The 21,502-nt window shown below is 39.9% G+C and overlaps 1 protein-coding gene across 8 annotated transcripts in view; it reads left to right on the top strand.

Annotated features, from left to right (window-relative positions):
- ptk2aa (protein tyrosine kinase 2aa) overlaps positions 1 to 21,502 on the top strand; it is a 75,007-nt gene that overhangs the window by 40,387 nt on the left and 13,118 nt on the right. For 2 of the 8 annotated variants that reach the window (XM_061966975.1, XM_061966970.1), the window contains exons 3-17: positions 544 to 788; positions 1,766 to 1,938; positions 3,699 to 3,786; positions 4,005 to 4,084; positions 4,179 to 4,241; positions 5,700 to 5,754; positions 10,459 to 10,599; positions 10,708 to 10,785; positions 10,863 to 10,970; positions 11,186 to 11,303; positions 12,582 to 12,612; positions 12,987 to 13,051; positions 16,381 to 16,398; positions 19,010 to 19,066; positions 19,327 to 19,347. In XM_061966975.1, the coding sequence (XP_061822959.1) occupies positions 588 to 788; positions 1,766 to 1,938; positions 3,699 to 3,786; positions 4,005 to 4,084; positions 4,179 to 4,241; positions 5,700 to 5,754; positions 10,459 to 10,599; positions 10,708 to 10,785; positions 10,863 to 10,970; positions 11,186 to 11,303; positions 12,582 to 12,612; positions 12,987 to 13,051; positions 16,381 to 16,398; positions 19,010 to 19,066; positions 19,327 to 19,347 (1,297 nt within the window). In that variant the 5' untranslated portion in view covers positions 544 to 587. Of the gene's footprint in view, positions 1 to 101; positions 297 to 543; positions 789 to 1,765; positions 1,939 to 3,698; positions 3,787 to 4,004; positions 4,085 to 4,178; positions 4,242 to 5,699; positions 5,755 to 10,458; positions 10,600 to 10,707; positions 10,786 to 10,862; positions 10,971 to 11,185; positions 11,304 to 12,581; positions 12,613 to 12,986; positions 13,052 to 13,250; positions 13,341 to 16,380; positions 16,399 to 16,466; positions 18,929 to 19,009; positions 19,067 to 19,326; positions 19,348 to 21,502 lie in introns of those variants that run through there. The other 6 variants (XM_061966978.2, XM_061966971.1, XM_061966973.1 and 3 more) reach the window with 6 other exon arrangements.

Below are 21,502 nucleotides of genomic sequence, written 5' to 3'. Positions count from 1 at the left end.
CAAACGAAGAGATTTCAGTAATATTGTGACTGTGGATCGCTCCTCAAAAGGACTGAAATGGATGGACTCAGATGAACTTTGTAAGGATTTCTGCTGTTATGCTGCTGGAAGGTTTAGGCTCAGGTTAGATATTTTGTTTTTGTAACCCCTGCACGGGAGCAGGTGGAACACCATGCGCGTTTGCGAGGCCGCCAGCTGCCTGTCTGTGCTTAGCATTGACGGAGACAGACGGAAACGGACGTGCGTTTCCATGGCGACAAGCAGCTGTAGCCCCTTCCCCTTGTGTTGGGGCCGAGGTACGCATGGAAGCTCCCTGATAGGAAGAAACAGGAGCGCACATGATAACACTCACCACTTCATATTCACAGACGCGATCCCACTTGAGTTTCTTTCCAGGAAGTGTGTCAATGTCAGGACTTTAGACAGGAAAAATAACCACCTCAGGTCCATTGTTTTTTTTCTGCTGGAGAATGGATGAGCCTTGAGCTAGCCAAAATAATGTCGTTGTTTCATGCCAACTTTTCTTTTTATTCTTACCCCCAGAATATGACAGACACCTAGCAGCGGCAGTCACAGCAGGGAAAACCATGGCCACACCCTACATGGACCCCAACCTGAACCACCCCCTCCTGGACGCCGCCAAGTCGCAGCTCAGCGCAGGAGGCTCGGACCGAACCGTGCCCGGCTCCGTAGACAGGGTCCTGAAAGTTTTCCATTACTTCGAGACCAACACGGAGCTCAGCAGCTGGTCCTCCAACATCCGATACGGGGACGCCACTGACATCCGGGTAAGGGGGTATGACACAAATGTTAGCATAGTTAACATCACAGTCACATTTTAACATCTTGCTATGATGAAATTTACATCACCCAGGTCTGTAGCTAACTGACATAGTTGTTGCAGTGCCAGGCTTTATTGTATATAACAAAGCCTGATATATATATTTTTTTACAAAGCTATCCTATTAGGTGCTTAGACTTATACACAAGGTGGGCTCATTTATAACATGTTCTAGTAATTATTGTTGTGGAGGACAACACAAACAATAGCAACACTAGCATAGCTATGTGAGCTAAATGTATGTCTCCCAGGTCAGTACCTAACTGACATAGTTGTTACAGTGCCAGGCTTTATTGTGTGTAGCGAAGCTGGATTTACAAAGCTATCCTATTAGGTGCTTGGACTTATACACAAGGTGGGCTCATTTATAACATGTTCTAGTAATTATTGTTGTGGGGGAAAACACAAACAATAGCAACACTAGCATAGCTATGTGCGCTACCATGCTAACATTGCAGTCACATTTTAACAGCATGCAGGCTTTTTTTTAGCTCAATATTAGATTCCTCAGTCTCCATTTTGCTGCAGCGGTCCATTTTCTCACTGCCTTCAGTCTTCTTGAACACAAATTGTATCTATAACCAGACAAATTCGAAGAAGTAAATGCTGCTTCTTTATCTGTTTCAGTATCTCATTCGGACCACTTTATTTATAGTGTTCTTCAAGATCCAGATTTGTGATGCAGAAATTACCAAGGCCCCCTGAAACATTAGCGGAATGCATTCATATCTGGGTCAGAGCCACCCCTCAAGAGTTTAGCGTGGCAACACATATGCTCCTTTGAGCATACTCCACATGTGATGTCTGGCAACATGTCTGGGTGTGACTGTCATCTTAAATTTACTGCTTGTGTGGATTGATCCCCAATTCAGGACTCCCATATAATCCTGCTCATGTCCATGTATCATATCTCCACATCTGCAGGGAATCATTCAGAAGATCTTGGACATCCACAAAGTGCGCTGGACGTCCTGCTTCGGCCTACGTCTCAGCAGCAGCGGCCAATCCAAGGACCAAGTGCACTGGCTTCATCCGGACCTGGTCGTGTCTCACGTCCGTGAAAAATACGAACAGACGCGTTCTGGAGAGGAGTGGAGGTGAGAGTGCGCGAGACCTTTTGTGTGGTTGTTAGTGTGCGAGGGGCTCTTAATAGGTAATGCATTTAAAAGATTCATCTGGGTGTATGAGGAAAATATGTCATGTCATTTATATTTTAAACCAAGTAAAGAAAGAAGGAATGAATAATCTAAAGTGGAGCTGTTCACAGTGATAACACAGTAAAATTACTTTTTTACATTTCCTCATGATAGACAGTTTATTCAAATGAACTTGTTAATTCAGGTACAATTTTGTGTTTAAATATGACCATACATAGATAATTACCCTCTAAAAAAACGCTACCATCCTTTAGCTAGCATGCTGCACTAATTGCAAAAAGCACCAGGAATGATTTACTGCAAGGCGCCTCATGAAAAAAGTCCAGCGGGGCCCGTCTGTCGTGTGCTTGATAGGCGGCACACTGTGGATCACTTTTATTGTGGCGGTCCCGCAGCTAATGCCATTGTATGTTGAGGACCTTTGGCACTGTGGACGTAAAAAAAAAAAAAAGAGGGAATAGAAGCAGATGTCACCTTTTGTGGGACTTAAGTCAACAACTCTTTTCTGCTTCAGGGATGATGTAAACTATTTTTCACAAAAAATCCTCTGAAATTTGTGTTTTTCTTGTGGCAATTTTACTTTACGAATGTATTACTTTATTTATGACTACATTAGCCATTTGTTGAATAATTTTAAATGTATTATCAGATATTAGATACACTGTAGAGTTATATTTGCCTTTTGTTAGGGTTATATTCCAAGACACTGTAAAGTACCCATAAAAAGCTAAAAAATTACCGATTTTTGATACTCTGATTTTAAAACCTTTAATTTCCCTTTCACAGTTAACACGTTTTAATTTCTGTATTCCACATTAGGAAACGTTTATAGCCAAACAGTGTAAGACATGCACTAACACAACATGATCATGTCTTGCCAAAGCATCTTCCTCCTGGAAAATGTTATGTGAATTGACTAGCTGCGGCATTCTTTTTGGCACCATCAAACCACTCATTTGTTTCCAAAAAAAAAAACAATTTAAAGGGGCCCTATTATGTTAAATATAACTTATTTTTTACCTGTCGGTACATATTTGTGTGTATTTGGGATCCCCAAAAGTCCGGAAATGTATTTCTAAAACAGTCTTACCTTCTTCCAAATTTGTTTCAAATGAGGCATTTGGAATTTGAAACTTAGCCTTAGTTACATCAGCGGATATCTCCAAATATGGTAGAGGTTTACCCGAAAATCTTTGCGTCAGTCCGCCATTTTTATTCAGTTGTAGTCCAAAGTTGTAGTCAATAAATTCCTTCTTGTTCTCTATTCTCTTGTTGTGGGGAAGACAGGCTCAAACATGCACATGCATGCAAAAATCCTCTGCTGTTGACACTTCTAATAAAAAGTAGCGTATAGATCTAATTTATATGGTATGGAGGAAGCTTTTGGCACGTAAATAAGAAACATTCTTAAGAGATAGTCAGAAAGATGGTTTGAAGATGGTCTGTAAAACAAATGTAACATATTTTGACCACAACACCACCATTACATGTTGTGTAGACCACATGAAAGTGTTTTAAATGTAGAAAAATAATAATATGACCCCTTTAAAAGCAGAGAAGAGAAACCATGAATATGTGGCAGTGCGAGTGCCGAATAATTAAATAAGCAGTGAAGAGAGAGGTCTGGTCCTTCGTACTTTATTATTTATTCACAATTAAGATGAACAGGCATGCTTTAAGATTGCCTCTCTTCTTTATAGGTACGAACTGAGGATCCGATATCTGCCGAAAAGCTTTGTGCAGCAGTTTACAGAAGACAAACCTACACTCAATTACTTCTACCACCAGGTACGCCTACGCACGCTCGCACGCACGCACACACATACACACACACACATTTCGTCTCTCAACACTGAAACATATGGCACTGCTTGCAGACTATTTTGCCTGGTAGTCATCTAGGTCAGCGGGACTGTTTGTGTGCGTCAGATTGTTGCCTGGTGGTGTAAATATTTTAAGTGTCTTCAAATAACAACATATGTTTGTGTTTATTTGCGTATGTCCAGGTGAAAAATGACTACATGACACTGATTGGGGATCAGTTGGAACAAGATGTTGCCCTCAAACTGGGCTGTCTAGAGATCAGGTGAGATACACAGCAGGTTATTATAACATGTAGTTAATAATAATTATAATAAAAGATTGATGAGGAACTGACCGTGCTTTGTTGTGTTATTCAGGAGGTTCTTCAAAGAGATGCGAGGCAACGCCCTGGACAAGAAGTCCAACTACGAACTATTGGAGTAAGTATGTTTTTTTCTACTTGACTACATTTAAAAAATCCTGTAATAATTGCTCAGTGGTGCAGTTTATCCCTTCAGTGTTTGTTCAACATGTCAATCACTTGATGTAAATTTTCTCCTCTGGCTTTTGGATGGCTAGCGCTAACGAACCAGGCTTGGCTCCGTTTCTAACGAGCTGCTCCATTCCTTCTGAGTCTTTCTCTTTTAGACCATTAGCCTAACGAGCTCTCCAGTCAACTGAAAAGATATGTCCAGTCGTTATGCCTTCCGCTTACTATCGCCGTTTCTTTGTTTCCACACGTTCTTTTTTTTTTTTTTTTTTGTCCTCCTTGTAGTTTTGTCTCAGTCTGTCTCTTATCTCTAAAATATATGTCACGGCCCAATAAGGGGAGTGCTGAAGGGGCCTGACAGTTGGCCAATAATGGTCTGTTGGAGAAAATTCTCTTTTCTTTTTTTTTTTAACAGTATATTTCCAAAGCTCAAGTTTGCATTTTCTCATTGTTGCTCAAAAACTAGCTTTGTGCGTAGTATCTCACCAAATTCCATTACTTTTACCTTTAAAGGGGAACTGCACTTTTTTGGAATTTTGCTTGTTGTTCACAATCATTATGAAAGACATGACGACGGGTGTATTAAAAAAAAAATGCATTCTATATATTAAGTAAATGCAATCAAAAGTCAGCTTACAATGCAGCCTCAGGGAGCCTTTTAAATTCTGTTCCAATTCCAGGTTTTAAATGGGTGTCAAAGTTTCCCAACTTGTCGGATTATATTCTCAGCATTTTCCTTTAGAGTGAGAGACATGATTTATGATGTAGAATAAATTTACAGGGAGCAAGGACGCAAGGAAACGGCAGACATAAACACGGCGCCCCTCTAGTTTGTCTGCGTTAGCGTTTATAATAACAATAAAGTTTAAGTTAAAGTACCAATGATTGTCACTCACACACACAAACACACACTATCACTAATACTTGGTTAATATTCAAGTCACGAAGTGTAAACTGAGTATTGTTGGCGCTTTTTGAATGGTTATTTATCAGATTTTATGGGCGGAATAGTGGAGCTCCCATTGGCTCCGCTGTAAGTGGACTTTTATTTACGTTTATTTAATATTTGGAATGCATTTAAAAAAATACATGCATCTTCATGTCTTTCATAATGATTGTGAACAAAAGGCAAAATTCCAAAATAGTGCAGTTCCCTTTTAACATCAACATATACTTGACACAATACTCATAGGTGACCCCATGACATGTTTAGATCCTATCCCACATTTTGGGAAAGCCCAATTGAACATCGCCATATGATTCCCATCTCCAGTTGTGCAAGCAAGCTTTTTTAGTCTTTTTTCAAGCTAATTGCTGATTAGATAAAGGCTTTAACATTCCTATGAGTATTTACAACATTCTAAACATTCTCCCCCTGATGTCGGGTTATTTATTTCTCTCTCTGCAGGAAAGATGTTGGTTTAAGGCGTTTTTTCCCCAAAGACCTTATGGATTCAGTCAAGGTGAGAAAAACTATATAATATTGTTGATAATATTGGCGTTTACTCCACCAAATTAAATGAAAAGTCATTTTTATGCCACTTCAGTCATTTTCGCAGTTATTTGGCCCGTCTGCATGTGCAAGTATAATGAGCAGTGTCTGTGATAAATTTACGGCACGCGTTCATATAGAGGGTCCTTAAATGTGTGTGTGCGTGTGCGTGACCCCAAAAGGGTCCTGATGTCAGCAGGCGGTGAGACAGATGCTCTGCAGAGGGGAGCGGAACCGCTCGTGTGCGACCCCGGGGGTCATGTTAAAGCCCGCTTTCACTTTCCAACAATGAGGAGGGAGAAGGGGGAGGTGCTCTCCTCCTTTCTTGGGTCCACCCCTTCTGCCTATCAAACCCAGCTGCCCACCTCCCCACTTCACCAACATGGCAACATAAAGCCCTGCCTCTGAGACCACCCCCGACACGCACACACGCACGCGCACACACACGCAGTCAAACATCCATAAATTAAAAAAAACGTTTTATCCTTTTTCTTGGACAGTAGCAGCACATCTGCACTTTCATACTATAATTGGGTGAAATAAGCAATAGAGAAAAAGGCACCATTATTTTTATTGCAGTATATTTGCATGTATTTTTTACTGAATATCACAAAACTATACATTTGAGCACATCTGCTTCATATAGAGTAAACTAAACAGGAGTCATTTAATGGGATATTTTCCTCTCAATGGACACCACTTGCCACACACGCGCACAAAAATACACACTCTCAGAAAGGAACAGATGGCTACGATAGTAAAGAGTGACTTATGTCCATGCTGGTTAAAGCCTTCTAAAGAGCAGAGTCCGTTCATTCATGCTGACGAGTCGGGCCAGCATGTTTAGTAAAAAAAAATGTTTTGGGGCTTTGGAGAAGTTTAGTCAGAAATGTGTGTCTCCAGGGGGAGCTCATAGATGTGTTACCTTCTCTGTTGAGATCATCTGAATGTGAACAGATGTGGCTTTGTCATGGTAACAGTCAGCTGGCACTGTGATAGCAAGGGTGATTGCAATTTCCTCTCAGGAAGGGTGGACACCTTACAACAGAGGTGTCCAAACATTTTCCAGCGAGGGCCACATAGAGAAAAAATTGAAGGATGCGAGGGCCACTTTTATACATTTTGTATATGAAAAATACTCAAACCAAAACAATGTAGGTGAACATATGCTAACATGGAAAAAAACGTCTACATCTTAGCTTTGTGTTATAGATAACAAAGCAATAAAATAATTAATGATTATTTTAACAATGAGGAAGGGGGGCGTGTCTGTGTTTACTAACAACAGAGCCGCAGTCGAGTGTCTTAACATGGAGATAATCTCACTTATTTTCTTTTGTGGAGCACAAAGAAAAGAACATTTTAGTTAAATGTAAGTTGTGTCTTGGATCAAAGATCCCGTCTACTGCCCAAAACAGCAATTAAAATCTGCCTGGTTAGGCTTTGTGTATGGCACGTGTGCCTTCCTTAGGTGAAGCCAGGTTTACAGCTATGTTTTTATTATGCTGTTTGTTACTTATGTATGTTATGTTGCAGCTATTTAAAATATTTGTGTCAATTTGTTCTGGCCTGAAATAAATTGGCCCTTTGAAACATATCTTTGTCTTTGTGTGTTGTATGTAGAGCACATTGCTTAGCAGAGTTCAGTGATGCAAATGCATGTCAAGTTGATCAACAGATTGTATTATTCTCCAGTGCAATAACAGTACTGAAATGAAGGCTAAAATGGCATTAATGGGAGCTTTTAAAAAAAAAGAAGAAAAAAAAAAAAAGTAACTACCGTAAATAGTTACTTTTCACAGTAACACATTACATTTTGGTGTAAGTAACTGAGTTAGTAACTGAGTTACTTTTGAAATAAAGTAACTGGTAACTGTAACTAGTTACTGGTTTTCAGTAACTAACCCAACACTGGTCGCAGGCCAATAAAAACCGAGCTGCGGGCCGCAAATGGCCCCCGGGCCGCACTTTGGACACCCCTGCCTTACAATGACACTTGCGTGTTTATATGTGTGTTGCAGGCAGAGGAAGCAAAATAATTCTTGGAATTTAAATATATTTCTCCTTGGTTGTGTACATACACTTGTACTAATCAGTGCATCTGTAACACAAAGCTGAGATGAGTATGTTTTGTTCAAATAGCTTAGCATATATTGACTACATTGTCACATCTTTAATGCACAAAATGTATATAAGTGGCAACATTTATGTGTTGACGGGAATTTTGCCTATCGTTCACAATCATTATGAAAGACCTGATGATGGATTGATCATTTTTAATGCATTCTAAACATCATACCTTTCAAAAAGCGCCAACAATACTCAATTTACTTGAATATTAACCAAGTATTAGTGATATTTTGATTATAACCGCTGACGCACACAAACTATTTATAGCGGGGCCTTGATCCCTATTGCGTGTCCCTATGTTTACATCGAGTGGTCTGCTGCTTCCTCGCTACCTTGCTCCCTGTTAGTTTATTGTAGATCATAAATCATGCATCTCACCTAGACAAAAGAAGTCTGCGTAGGTATTCCGACAAGTTGGGACACTTTGACAGCCATTTAGGACTCGGAAATGGCCAGAACAAAACAAAAGACGCTTGCTCCCCCCACACCCACCACCCTGTTTCTTCGTGAGGATTATGAGACATTTTTCATCTCTTCGGGAATATATGAACATCCCAGCAGTCGGCATCCTAATGACAGCAGACCTTGTACAATAAGTGATGTTTTATTGTTTGTTGGCTCTCATGAAGTCTGCAGTTAGTAACAATCAGTGATGAAGAAGACAAACAAAAGGCAAATATTGTGATGCGTTTTTAAAATGAATGTGCCGCGTAAGCTTAAAATGATCAAAATAAGTATATATCCATTGTCATGGCTTTCATAATGATTGTAAACGATAGGTAAAAATTCCAAAAAAAGTGTAGTTCCCCTTTAAGAAGCCTTATAGTAAGCCATTACTAAAAACATGCAGTTTTGTGTGTCTGTTGCTGTAATGAGTTAATGAGCTGTGTTCGTCCACATCTGTAATGTGTCTCTCCAAGAAGCGCTATTGTGCACTTTGGACCTGATCTATTAAGATCCAAATACCAGTTGCTAAACAAAATTGCGTGTAGTATAGTGGGCGTGTTGTGTGTGATCTACTAAGACTGCATGTACTATTGATGACAAGTGCAAACGTGGTGCAGACCGCCCTATTTAAATGAGACTCTTGCAGATATTACTGACATTATGTGCCCATGGAAAAACTAATTTCCCTCCACATTCATGTTATCATGCTCCTGCCTATGGGGTTGTGCAAACAACACACATTTATAATCTTTAACACCTTTTATGCAATATAGAATCGCAATCTAGACAACAATGATTCAAACGCAAGTAGAAGTTATACATTTCCTGAATGGAAAAAAACGAACGCTATCAAAAAAAAACGCCAGCATACACCAAAATGCATTGATTGAATTTGTATTAATCAGCCCCCTTAAGTCATCCAGCAGTTTTAAAATTATGAAATAATATTGCAATGCTAAATGGACAATATGTCTAAAATATTTTTATGTTTGACAATCCTTACATGTTGACAAGCATACATAGAATGCAAACGCCACCTTTCTCACAGCTATTTCTGCGCAAGTGCCAATTTGGACGTCTTTTCTAGTGGTACTAAATGCAGACACAAAACAGTTTTCTTGATAAATCCCACTGCGTGTGCCTAATTCAATTTGCATCTTCTCCTTTCTGTATTATGGGCTTTCTGATGACAAGCATATATTCTGCATATACATGAAGGCAGACATGCTAAATGGATTGCACTTTCTATTTTGCCCACCTAAGAGACACAATCTTCTTCACACCAGTTTAGTAGAGCAGCTTTGCGTGTGCCATCAATTTAGCATGTGTTACATTTGTACACACTTGTCCAACATAACATAACAAATGCGTTGTTTTAAGATGTGTGGCAAAGCCTGCAGATTTGTTTATTTATAGTATTTTTTTTTGGACAACTTAATCGCCACTTTTAAAAGTGGTGCAAGCAAGTGAGGGAAATTAAATATATTACTCACATTTGTTGCTCATGAACAAAATCCTGTGGCACATATTACTGTAAGAACATTAAAAAGCCATTTATGCAGCAGAATAAACTGACCACATGTCTCCAACCGTGTCTGTCAGAGCTGCGCTAAAATGTTTGAAAGGGCATAAAATGCATGTTTATACCTAGTGGCCTTGGAAGGCTGTATGTACTATGGGAGCTTGTTTTGATATTTATCTAATGCTCCGCTGCAGTCAACTGCAGGGTCTCTTAAGCCCACTTTGAACCAATCTCAACCTCCGAACTAAATCTCCTCTAATCTTAATCTATATATGGTGGTCTATTTATAGTTGGGGGCTCGTCTGCGCCTCGACTGTACTACTTCCACATGATGTATGCATGTTTATGTGTTTGGATTATTCCGACCCTTTTCTGATGCTCAGAGGATCAGTAAGGTTGCTCATCAAAAGTGTTAGGTGGCGTCAAAGGATTAAGCCTACATATGTATGTCATGGTGTGTAGGTGCGGTTTACGCCTAAAGCGATGAAATGTAAAGTTCCTCGATGGATTTTCTGACCATCTGTCACAATGCACAATGCAGTTAAAGTATGATTGATCTATGGTCAATTCCTTCAGGCTAAGACTCTTCGTAAGCTCATCCAGCAGACCTTTAAGCAAGTGGCCAACCTCAACGACGAGCAGTGCATCCTAAAGTTCCTGGAGATCCTTGCTCCCATCCACCGCTATGACAAGGAGTGCTTCAAATGTGCACTTGGGGTAAGTAATACAGATGAAGTCTTGTGTAAGGTTGACCCCTTGTGGAGGTATTGATTCATGCATGCATTCAACTTCCATTGTTGCATTTCTGTCTTATTCAACTTTCAGTCCAGCTGGGTGATCCAGGTGGAGCTGGCAATCGGACCAGAAGAGGGGATCAGCTACTTGACAGACAAGGGATCAGCAGTGAGTCCCAGTCTACTTTTTTAACACCTGGTTACATATGACATCTACAAAGATTTAATCTCTTTGCCTGGTTTTAGCCCACCCATCTGGCCAACTTCACCCAAGTTCAGTCCATACAGTACTCAGACATGGAGGAGAAGGACAGGAAAGGAATGCTTCAAGTCAATGTCGCAGGAGCTGCCAAGGTACACGGTCAAAGTTGCGAACTTGAGCTCTATTGTGCACAGCTCAGCTGGTATCTTTTTAGTTAAAAAGCTTCCCATGAACAGCCGCTGCATGACATTGGTTTCCTTTTTATGGATAACGTTTTACACGCTCAAACAAATTACACGCTCAAACAAACAATACCTCGTAGACATTGCATATGTCTAATGGAGATAATGACCATCTCTGTGTGCAGCCTCTCACCGTCACGACAGCCTCCTTGACCATGGCCGAGAACCTGGCCGACTTGATTGACGGCTACTGTCGGCTGGTCTCAATGAAAACCAACTCTATTATCGTGAGAGTGCAAAAAGGTAAGAGACTGCAATGCGCTGCTAACTGTGCAGAATTAAACTATACGCTGTATGGAAATGTTTTCATACTAACCACTTACCATGTATCTTGACAGGACATAACGATGCTCACTTTTGATATAAGTGTGCTGATTATTGTATTGTAGTATTGCACTGCATTGTAGACCTGCATTATATCATACCAAGAGGCATTTATAACCTAGTGTAACTGTTGTCATAATGATGTACAGTACTGTGAATAATAACGAATGACAAAGTATCAGAGTTTACACATATCACTCCAAAATAACTTAATGCAGAATCCTTAGGACCTTGGTCCTTGTTTCCTTGCAGCTAATTTAGCTAGCTTACCGTAACAGCACGCAATAATGGAGGATGCTCAATAAAGTGTGCTAGTGTGACGTAAGGGCGGAACTTAGAATTCTTTAAAAATAAGATGCTTGGATGATAAAAAAATGTAATGGGTGTAATTTCAAACAAATTTCTTTGCGACCGGGAATTGGGGACCACTGATCTAAAAGATATTGACCTTGACCCTTGCCTTGACCTTAAAAATGCAGAGGGCTCCTACCATAGAGGATCTTTGACTAGCGTTTTTGCTGTAGGTCCATAAAAACAATGTAGAACTCTTGTTATATAGAAGATGGTTGACTAGTTTTTTTCCAGTCAGTCCTTAAAAACTGCGTCATGTAGCAAATCTCTAAATAGTGTTTTTTGCCATACGAGCTTAAAGGACCTAGGATGATTTTAATTTACATTTACAACATTTCCTTGTTGTCTTAGTCTAAGTGATATGCTTTGGTGTACATTTTGCAAAAATGTTCCTCCACAGTCACATTTATCACCCGTTTTTTGAGTCTGTCTCCAAGATTGTTCCTGGAGGCATTCCTAGATTGCAAATGAAACCACACCCCACGCTCTCCAAAAGTATCATAATTTAGCTCCTCACCCACCCCAAATAGGTACGTCCACCTCACTGTGATGTCACAAGGTAGCCAGACTGCAAACCCCAGCAAACGGAGGCATCCAAATCTGTGTACAAGCTCACGCCAAAATGCATGAACCTTTTGATTTGGCGCTTTGGCTTTGTTTAACACGACTTTAACATCGCAACAACATTGAGTTTGAGTTTATTTCGAACATGCAAGCATACAACATGATACATCACAATTTCCAGTTCCTCTGGAAATAAGTCAGAAAATATTCAATTCAAATAAAAACAGCATAGTGCTGCATAAGCTAATTTTGACAGGATGTCATGTGTTTTTCATCCTCTAGAGGGCGAGCGAGCGTTACCTTCCATTCCAAAGTAAGTGTTGCTCCAGTCGCATATGCTCTTTTCCCAAGTTGTGTTGAATCTCAGTAATGCATCCAAATCACATTGTGAGTCACTTCAATAGTAACTTTGGAGTTTCATTGTTGGACTATTCACCTTGATGGTCATTTTCACATCAAAGTTCTCTCTTTACCTCTCTCTCCTTCTCCACCTCCCCCCATGTCTGGTCAAATAAGGAGATATGTTTAGCAGCCAAATATTTTCCACTTGTGCGAGTCTCCTCCTCTTTGCCTTGGCCTCTCACTCTTCCACCCTATTCTCGGCCACGACAAAAGGAGGCAGAGATAATTGTTGCACTTCTAGAGGTGGCTGTAATGTATTGTTAACACGTTATTTTTTATTTGTAGAGTGTCTAATAATGAGAAGAAGTTGGAGGCAGTCAAGAGCGGAGTGAGAACTATTTCCATCTCAGGTAAGATAGAAACTCTCTACTCTGGTTAACACATTTCCTCCAACATCTGTTTTTTCTCTCATTGTTTCTGTCTCTGTTTGTTGACGTTCTCTCTTCACTCTCCTTCACTTTCCTCCCCTCTGCAATCCGCTCGTCTTCTATTGTTCACACTGTCCCCCCGCCACCGCACGCCCCCTTTGTGATCTCTGATTGGCCAAAGACCCAGTGCCATCATCGACTCTTCCTAAGCCAGCCAAGGCGCGGCGTTTCCTCCTCCCCTTTGTCTTCTGTTCAGAATCGCCACCTAATGGTATTCAATGTGTGCAATAATTTGACTAACAAAGTGTTCCTTCGATGCTGAAACAACAAAAAAATCCCTCTTGTCATTTAACCGCCACACATGTTTATGTAACAATTATAATTTGTAGTTTTGCATTCAATTTTTTTTTTACTACGTTTTAGAATTTTTTGCATGCATCATTTATTTTTATATAATATTTTAGGATTATACTTTGCAATAACAGTCTTTAATGCAGTTATGTTATAGGCACAGTAAAATGCTGACACACATGTCTTAGTTTAAAGCTTAATTTGCAGCCTGGAAAGAGACTTATTCGTTTTGTCCCCGCTCACAGGCACATTATTAATAATATTTTTTATATTATTGGTGGAAGTGATAGCCGCAAGCTCAGCACGGCACAGAGTAGTAAGTCATCAATTTGGACGGCAGTTTGGAATGTTGTTGACATTTTCCCAACGTTCTCAGCTGGTGGCTTCCAATTTGACACGCATACATTGCACATATTCAAGCTTTGCTCTAAAGCAATTACGAGTCAAGAATTTTACAGCCTGTTGAAGATATTTCAAACCTCTTTGACCGCTTAACCAGAGCAATGACGAGTATTTGCAGTAGATGCGTAAAAACAGCAGAGCGTTCATGTCATTTATAGTATCTTTTGGCAGCTGATCATAAAAACAGCACACACAAAACCCTCTTGCCACACAGATATTTTTTTTACAGCAAATCCCTACAAAACACAGAACTTTAGTGTCATGTTGAGGATTTCTCACTTGCACATTTGCATTAGATCCTGAAAAATAGTAGTGTTCTTGTTCTTAATTGGAACAATTTTTGCAAATTATTCCTTAAATCAGCAAAACAAACACATGACACGTAGAAAATATTTGACGTGCATTTTTGCAGTAGATTCTTATAAACAGCAGGGGACTGTTGTCTCAAATAGGATCTATGACTAACATTTTAGAGCAGATCATCAAAAACAGGAAACAACCTGTCATATTAAATATATTTGACAAGCATTTTGGCAGTAGATTCCTTATAACAACAGACTATTTCAAAAAATCATATAGGATCTTTGACTAACAGTTTTGTAGCAGATCCTATAAAAACAGCAAAAACAAAACTGTCGTGTTAAAGATCTTTGAGTAGCATTTGGCAGTTCATTTGATTCTCGGTCATACAGTAGATTCTTAAAAACAGCAGTTTTCCCGTCATAGTGGATCTTTGACTAGTATTTACAGTATATCTAAATAAAACAGCAGTGTTCCTATCATTTGTAGGATCTTTGACTCACACTTTTGCAGTAGATTCTTAGAAACAACATGGGACTCTTGTTTTATATATTTTTGCAGCAGATCCCTACAAACAGCAAAACAAACCTGTCATATTAAAGATCCTAGACAAGCATGTTGGCAGTACTTTTTTTTTATAGCAGCAGAACATTTATTTTTTATAGAGTATCTTTTGAATACTGATCTAGCTGTATATTAATCTAACCCTAACCACCTAAGAGTGCTGGCCAACATTTTGGCAGTCTCCCGCAGTCAGTCGGATTCGACGAGGACTGTTTCATTTCATGAATGTGCTGTGGTGCATGTAAATGACCTCCATGCTCTTCTGTCTCTTGCCATTGATGGCGATTGATGTCAAGGACCTTCATGTTCTTCGCAGCCACATCTTTGAAGCGGAGGTGTGGTCTCCCTTGATTCCGGCTCCGTTCATATAACAGGGAGTATAGCAGTTGGTGTGGTAGTCGGTCGTCGTTTATTTGATGGACGTGACCCAGCCAGCGGAGGTTTTTGTCAGACATTGATGGATGCTCAGCACGGCTCAGCATATCATTGTTGGTGACTTTGTCCTTCCATCTGATGTTCATGATGTATCTCAGATGTCTAATATTCCTAATTCCTAATACCAGCCAAACATTTCTTTTTTTTACTGAGTCTTGCAGTAGATTTGAAAAAAACAGCAGCGTTCCTATCATATAGAGGTTATTTCCATTCATCCATTTTCCACCGCTTGTACCTTTCGGGGTCCCTGGAGCCTATCTCAGCTGCATTCAGGCGTAAGGCGGGGTACACCCTGGATAAGTCGCCACCTCATCGCAGGGCCCACACAGATAGACAGCATTCATATTCACACATTTTTAGTGTTGCCAATCAGCGTATCCCCAGGTGCATGTCTTTGGAGGTGGGAGGAAGCCGGAGTACCCGAAGGCAACCCACGCAGTCACGGGGAGAACATGCAAACTCCACACAGAAAGACCCCAAGCCCGGGGATCAAACCCAGGACCTTCGTATTGTGAGGCACATGTACTAACCCCTGTTCCACTGGGCTGCCTAGAGGATATTTGACCATCATTTTTGCAGTAGATCCTTAAAAACAGCAGGGGATCTTTAACAAGCATTAGATTCTTAAAAACAGCAGTGTTCATGTCATATAGAGAATATTTGACTAGCATTTTTGCAGAAGATCCTTAAAAACAGCAGGGGATCTCTGATTAGCATTTTTTGCAGTAGATTCTTTAAAACAGCAGTGTTCCTGTCATGTATTGGTTCTTTGACTAGCATTTTTGCAGTAGACATAAGGATGGTATTTGACCAGTGTTAACATTGTCCTTCTTTGACTTTATTACTTTTCTCATGACAATTTCATGTTGAAAAACTTTTCATATATGCATTGTTGCGTTCACAAGATAGTGTTGCATATCCGACTTTGCTCTCTGTTTTAAGTCATTCACTGGAATTCCTGCGCTCACCTCAAGCTGCATCCACAGAAATATTTACACTGGCCGCAGACTGCACACTTGAAGCCACGGTGGCGTCTAAACACTTTTCTTGCATGTTGTCACCCTCCCAGGATAACGCATTAATCGTCTTAACCAACTGCTTGCTGAAGCGTTTTTTGTTTTTTTTGGCTTTGCAGGTTGTGGTGAAGCGGCAGCCATGTTGTTCTAACCTCTGCTCTCTCTCTATGGGTCGTCCACTTTTTTTTTTCCTCCTTCTTAATCTGCTTTCCTGTCTCCTGCATGCTCTCCCGGACCCTGCAGAAGATTTTAGTGGGGATGGTAAAGTTATCAATCTTTCTTCTTTCATGTTACTCAAGCAGAGTGCACCCTTTTGTGGGAAAATGTTTCTGCATGTAATACTTTTAACAACAAAAACACAAAGTTTTTGTATCTTTTCAACTCAATAATGCAGCGGTATGTTGTTTCTCATGTTTCAGTGGCAACTAAGTGATATTTCTCTTTAAGGGAATTTCTCCAAATGCTTTTTTCTCTCCACACACACAATACTGCACACGTGGCCTTGACTGTCATTTATTCATGCACAGAGTCATGCGGGTAGAGGTTTGCTGGTTTTAAGCAATGCATTCCATGGCTATAACGGGCAAACTAGAACACACATACACACACACTGAACCTCAACTAAAGGGACGGTGAAATTTAAGTAGCCTACTGTTTTGTTTTTGTACAACTTTTTTTTTTAATTCGACAAACCATGTGTATCGTAACCTCTCCTCCAAGGCTTATTTTCAAATGTATCTTTTTTTCTTCTTCTTTTTTTTAAAATTTTTTTAATTTTTTTACACTTTTTGGAGGTCCTGGGAGCATTCCTATTTAACCTTTTTTGATATGTTTAAACTACAGTACATATAATACAAGGCACTAAAAAATATCACAATTCTGTTTTTGTGCCTCAAAACTTAGTTGCACATTTTTGTATGTTACATAGACAATTTAGTTAAATAAAACATTTCTGTAACTATTTTCTGCCCAACGTGCTGTACAATAAAAACTGAACTTCACAATGAGAATTTAAAAAAATTATGATATAAAAAAACCTGTAAACAGCACAGCACAATAAAAAGCAGGCGATTAAACAATATAAAAGTCATCTAAAACGAATAAAAGACAAGCTCAATTTGTGCTAAAACCAAATAAGTCCATCGACAGAAGTGTGACTAGGGAGTTCAGTTTTTTTATTGATAAAGCAGTGAGGAAAAGTGGGATTATAACCATAGAACCAGAAATTGATCTTACTGCAACATTGAAAAGAATATTGCTACTTAACATAATACAATTAATTCAACAAAAAATACATACAAACATTTATTTTACCCAGCAAATTGCTAACTGTAATAAAAAGTAATCATCGGCGGTCACTCGAACGAGTGTGACGATCCTCCTGGTAGGGGTGTATCCCTTTATGGAGGATGCCTGTGCGTGACTTTGTTTTACGTGGGGAGACTGGTGCACATACAGTCACCACACGATCCTTGACAGAATCGGGTCAGGGTTCAGTGGCATGGAGTCCAAGACGACTGAGGACCCTTTTCTGCAGCAGCCTTCTTCCGCCATCGCAGCCGTTGTGGTAGTTCTTAAATCTACTGTCTTCCGCCTGCTCCGCCGTTGAGGTCTTCACCGTATCTCTGGCTAGGGGGCAGTCAGGTACTAGGCCTTTGCCAAGGGCCACCTGGGGTAACAGTAGTAAAGGGGTTAACCTCCTAGTGCCCCAAGACCCCATAGAGGAGCCTCCACTGCCGGATGCACTTTAACGTCATGCCCAGGACTGAATTTTTTATAAAAAGTAATACCTATAAAAGGCCACTAGGTGACAGTATAGCCTTTTAAAGACATTTTCTCTCCATTATCTTCAAAGAGTGATTTATTTTAGTAGCAAAGAATGATTTATTTTAGTTGCGTTAAACAGCTACAACTGCTCACAGTTCTTGAGGTAAACTATTTTTCCAAGCAACATGCATGTAAATAGCGTGTATCTTAGCAGTCGTAATGGTTATCTATAATGTGTTTTTGAGCGGTACATACCGACAAAGCAATAGAAGCACAGTATAGCTTTGTAAACATGTCCCTGTTCCCACTGTAATGTGTCCTTAAGAGTGAAGTGAGGTAATATACAGTAGGTGAGTAATGTTACACTGGGGTTACCTTTCTTGCATGACCGTCAAAAGTGTTAATATAGTTTCATGAATTCACTTCACAGTGTTATTATATTTAAAAAAAAAAAACAATGCCTCAGGCTATTTAATTGACCCAGTGCCACATTCCTGTTTACATTTTTTTACTTATCAGCCCCCTGCTTGTGGACACTAAAGTTCTGATAAATTGGCGTCCAAGTGTTCCCACAGGGCCTGATGAGTCCTGTGCAAAAAGATGCGCTGGACAGCAGATGTTCCGCTCGTGTTGCTAGCAGCTGCCCCCAATGCGCCCTGATTTTATTTTAAACACCGCCATCTGGTTTGGAGAGATTCCGTCCATCCTTCCCTCCCTCCTTTTTTTTCTTCTTCACTTCCTCCTCCTATTCCTCTTCCTCCTCTCGCTGTCTTCAACTTGCAAACATCTCGTTGCGTCTCCTGCCTTTTTCTTTTATACATCTCCTCTTAAAACTCTTTTCACCCTCTTTTTATCCCCCGGACTTCCTCTTTAATTTTATCTCCTCCATCGCACCCCAACCCAGCTGCTCTCAAAACAGGCGGACGCACAGAGCCAAGCGTGTGTGTGCACGTCTAAGCGTGTGTGCATGTGTGTGTGACAGAGAGCTGCATGGGTGTCGCTTTGGGTAGGAGTTCCCAAAACAGTGAGACTTTTTAGTTCGCCTTTGTGCTTGCTTCTTCATTATTTTGACGACAAAGTATTCATTTTCATCCTCACCTTGCAGAGACTGATGACTACGCCGAGATAGTTGACGAAGAGGACACGTACACCATGCCCTCCAGTAAGTCCTTTATAAGTGCATGGCTGTCACTGTGTAGCTGCAAACACACTCACACTCCTCTGTCAGTATCTGGATAAATGTCTTCTCTTCTCTTTTTTTCTGTGACTCATAACACATTTTCCCAACACTGACCTTGTTTGTTTGCTTGGATGTTTCATGCCTCCAAGAGGATGGATGTGCGTTTTTCGACTCTTTCTTGCTTTTCACATTCCTGTCTTCCTCTTCTTTTTCCCCCCCTCCCTCGCCCATCGCCAACGCAGTGACCTATGGAATAGTGGAAGGTAAAAGTTACAATAGATTAGAATGCTGTTCTGATGGATTTTTGTTTGCCACATATAAAGCTAATAATAATTTTTATAGTAACACATTTCTCATAGTATTTGACTAGTGTGTTGAATTGAATTGTATTATTTCCCACAGAGCTTTGAATTAAAAATATTCAAGAAAGTCAATGGCAACTGTACTGCAAAAACCTGCACAATTATTATGCAGCTACATAAAGTATTTTATCATGTAATGTTTCTATTTTTATCAGTTAAAGTCAGAATAAGTACATTTCAGGAGTGGTGCATCTTTCTGAAAGGCTTTATAAGATGTTAAAATGTTATTTTGTTTCATTTTGGAACTGCGTAATGATTCTGCACACCTTGATGTGTGTTGATTTCTCCTCATTACACAAACACACATCAGTCTAAATCATGTCTAAATCTTATAAGCTTTGGCGCTTTGAGTTGGAAAATATCCAGAAAAAGTATGAGATTGCCTGTCTAATCATTGTCTGCTGTTTTTATTTTGTTTTATTGTGTGTTCAATTGGTGTTGGTGTTCTAAATTAAACTGCTGCTCAATTTAATTGTTGCTTTCAATTTAATCAAATTCTTATACATTTTTATTGAAATTGTTGGTATTTATAATGATTTATTTTACACACAGTGATAACACTGTTGTTGCTCGCTACATCGCACTTCAAATCTCACGGCTTTACCACATTGCAGATTTTTTTTTAAACTTTCTGTAAAAGCATGTTCTAAATGTTTCGGCCTAAATAAAGTGTTAGATTAAGTTTTATTTGTGTATTATATGTATTACAGTTCAGTAGTTGTGGTATTCTCTATTACTTATGTTGTAATAATCAGCAAGCGGAGTTTCCTATTTAAAGGTTACTCTGCCAACAACAATAGGCGGTTCATTTTTCTGCTACTGTATCTTTACTATATTAACAATAATAGGCTTTTAGTGTCATTGCAAATTAAGAACAACAAAATTGTGAAATACTGATGGCAGAAGCTGCTATGTGAGGCGCTAACCATGACCCATCAGGAGCAATTAGGTGTTCGCAAGACACCTTGACATGCACTCAGATGGCCAGGATCGAACCAGTAACCCAACAATTACTCAACCCGCTGAGCCATGCCGACCCTAAAATACCTTTTAATGTGACAATCTCAAGTTAACTTTTTGATGGAAGTCATCTTCAACTCCTGCCTCATCAATATGGCGCCTCCACATTGGTGAGCTTTTAATGCGCATGCAAACAATAGCTGACTAATTTTGCCACTACTGTTTCTTCACCGCGACAACCTCAAGTTAACTTTTTGCAGAACAACTTTTTGATTATCGTCATCTTTAACTCCTTCCTCATCAATACCTACTCAGTGGCCTAGTGGTTAGAGTGGTTAGAGTGTCCGCCCTGAGATCGGTAGGTTGTGAGTTCAAATCCCGGCCGAGTCATACCAAAGACTATAAAAATGGGACCCATTACCTCCCTGCTTGGCACTCAGCATCAAGGGTTGGAATTGGGGGTTAAATCACCAAAAATGATTCCCGGGCGCGGCCACCGCTGCTGCCCACTGCTCCCCTCACCTCCCAGGGGGTGATCAAGGGTGATGGGTCAAATGCAGAGAATAATCTCGCCACACCTAGTGTGTGTGTGACAATCATTGGTACTTTAACTTTAACTTTAATAGCGCATCTCCAGTTTTAACTGAGACTACTATCATCAAATGTCCAGTCAAAGTGGAGATTAACTTTTGATGCTCTTTATCTTTGACATCAAGAACACAGCTTTGACGTGATCGATGTAAAGCAACAACGCAGACACCCAAAGCTAGCACGAAATGCTAACATCACAGCTAATGGTCACAGCTACGACTGTCAAGTTGACCAACTTTGTGCAGAACTATTTAAGCCTATAGTTTCGGCACTCAAAGTACTAGTTCTAACTTAGAGGAATTACCCAGGATATGACAAAATATTTCCACGTTGGGGGATCCTGCAATTTAAAAAATAACAAACGCAAGGCAACTATAATGGGTGAAATGAGTATACACTAAATGTGACAATGTGTGTGTTATTTTATTTTTAGAGAGCCCTAATTATGTTTAAAAACATATTTAGAAGGGCATAAACATTGTTTCAACCATAAAAAATGCTTGAT

This window comes from Nerophis lumbriciformis, linkage group LG11 (genome assembly GCF_033978685.3).
Source record: "Nerophis lumbriciformis linkage group LG11, RoL_Nlum_v2.1, whole genome shotgun sequence".
Taxonomy (NCBI): domain Eukaryota; kingdom Metazoa; phylum Chordata; class Actinopteri; order Syngnathiformes; family Syngnathidae; genus Nerophis; species Nerophis lumbriciformis.
The sequence above is the reverse complement of the archived record's forward strand: the minus strand, read 5'-3'. Positions and strand labels throughout refer to the sequence as shown.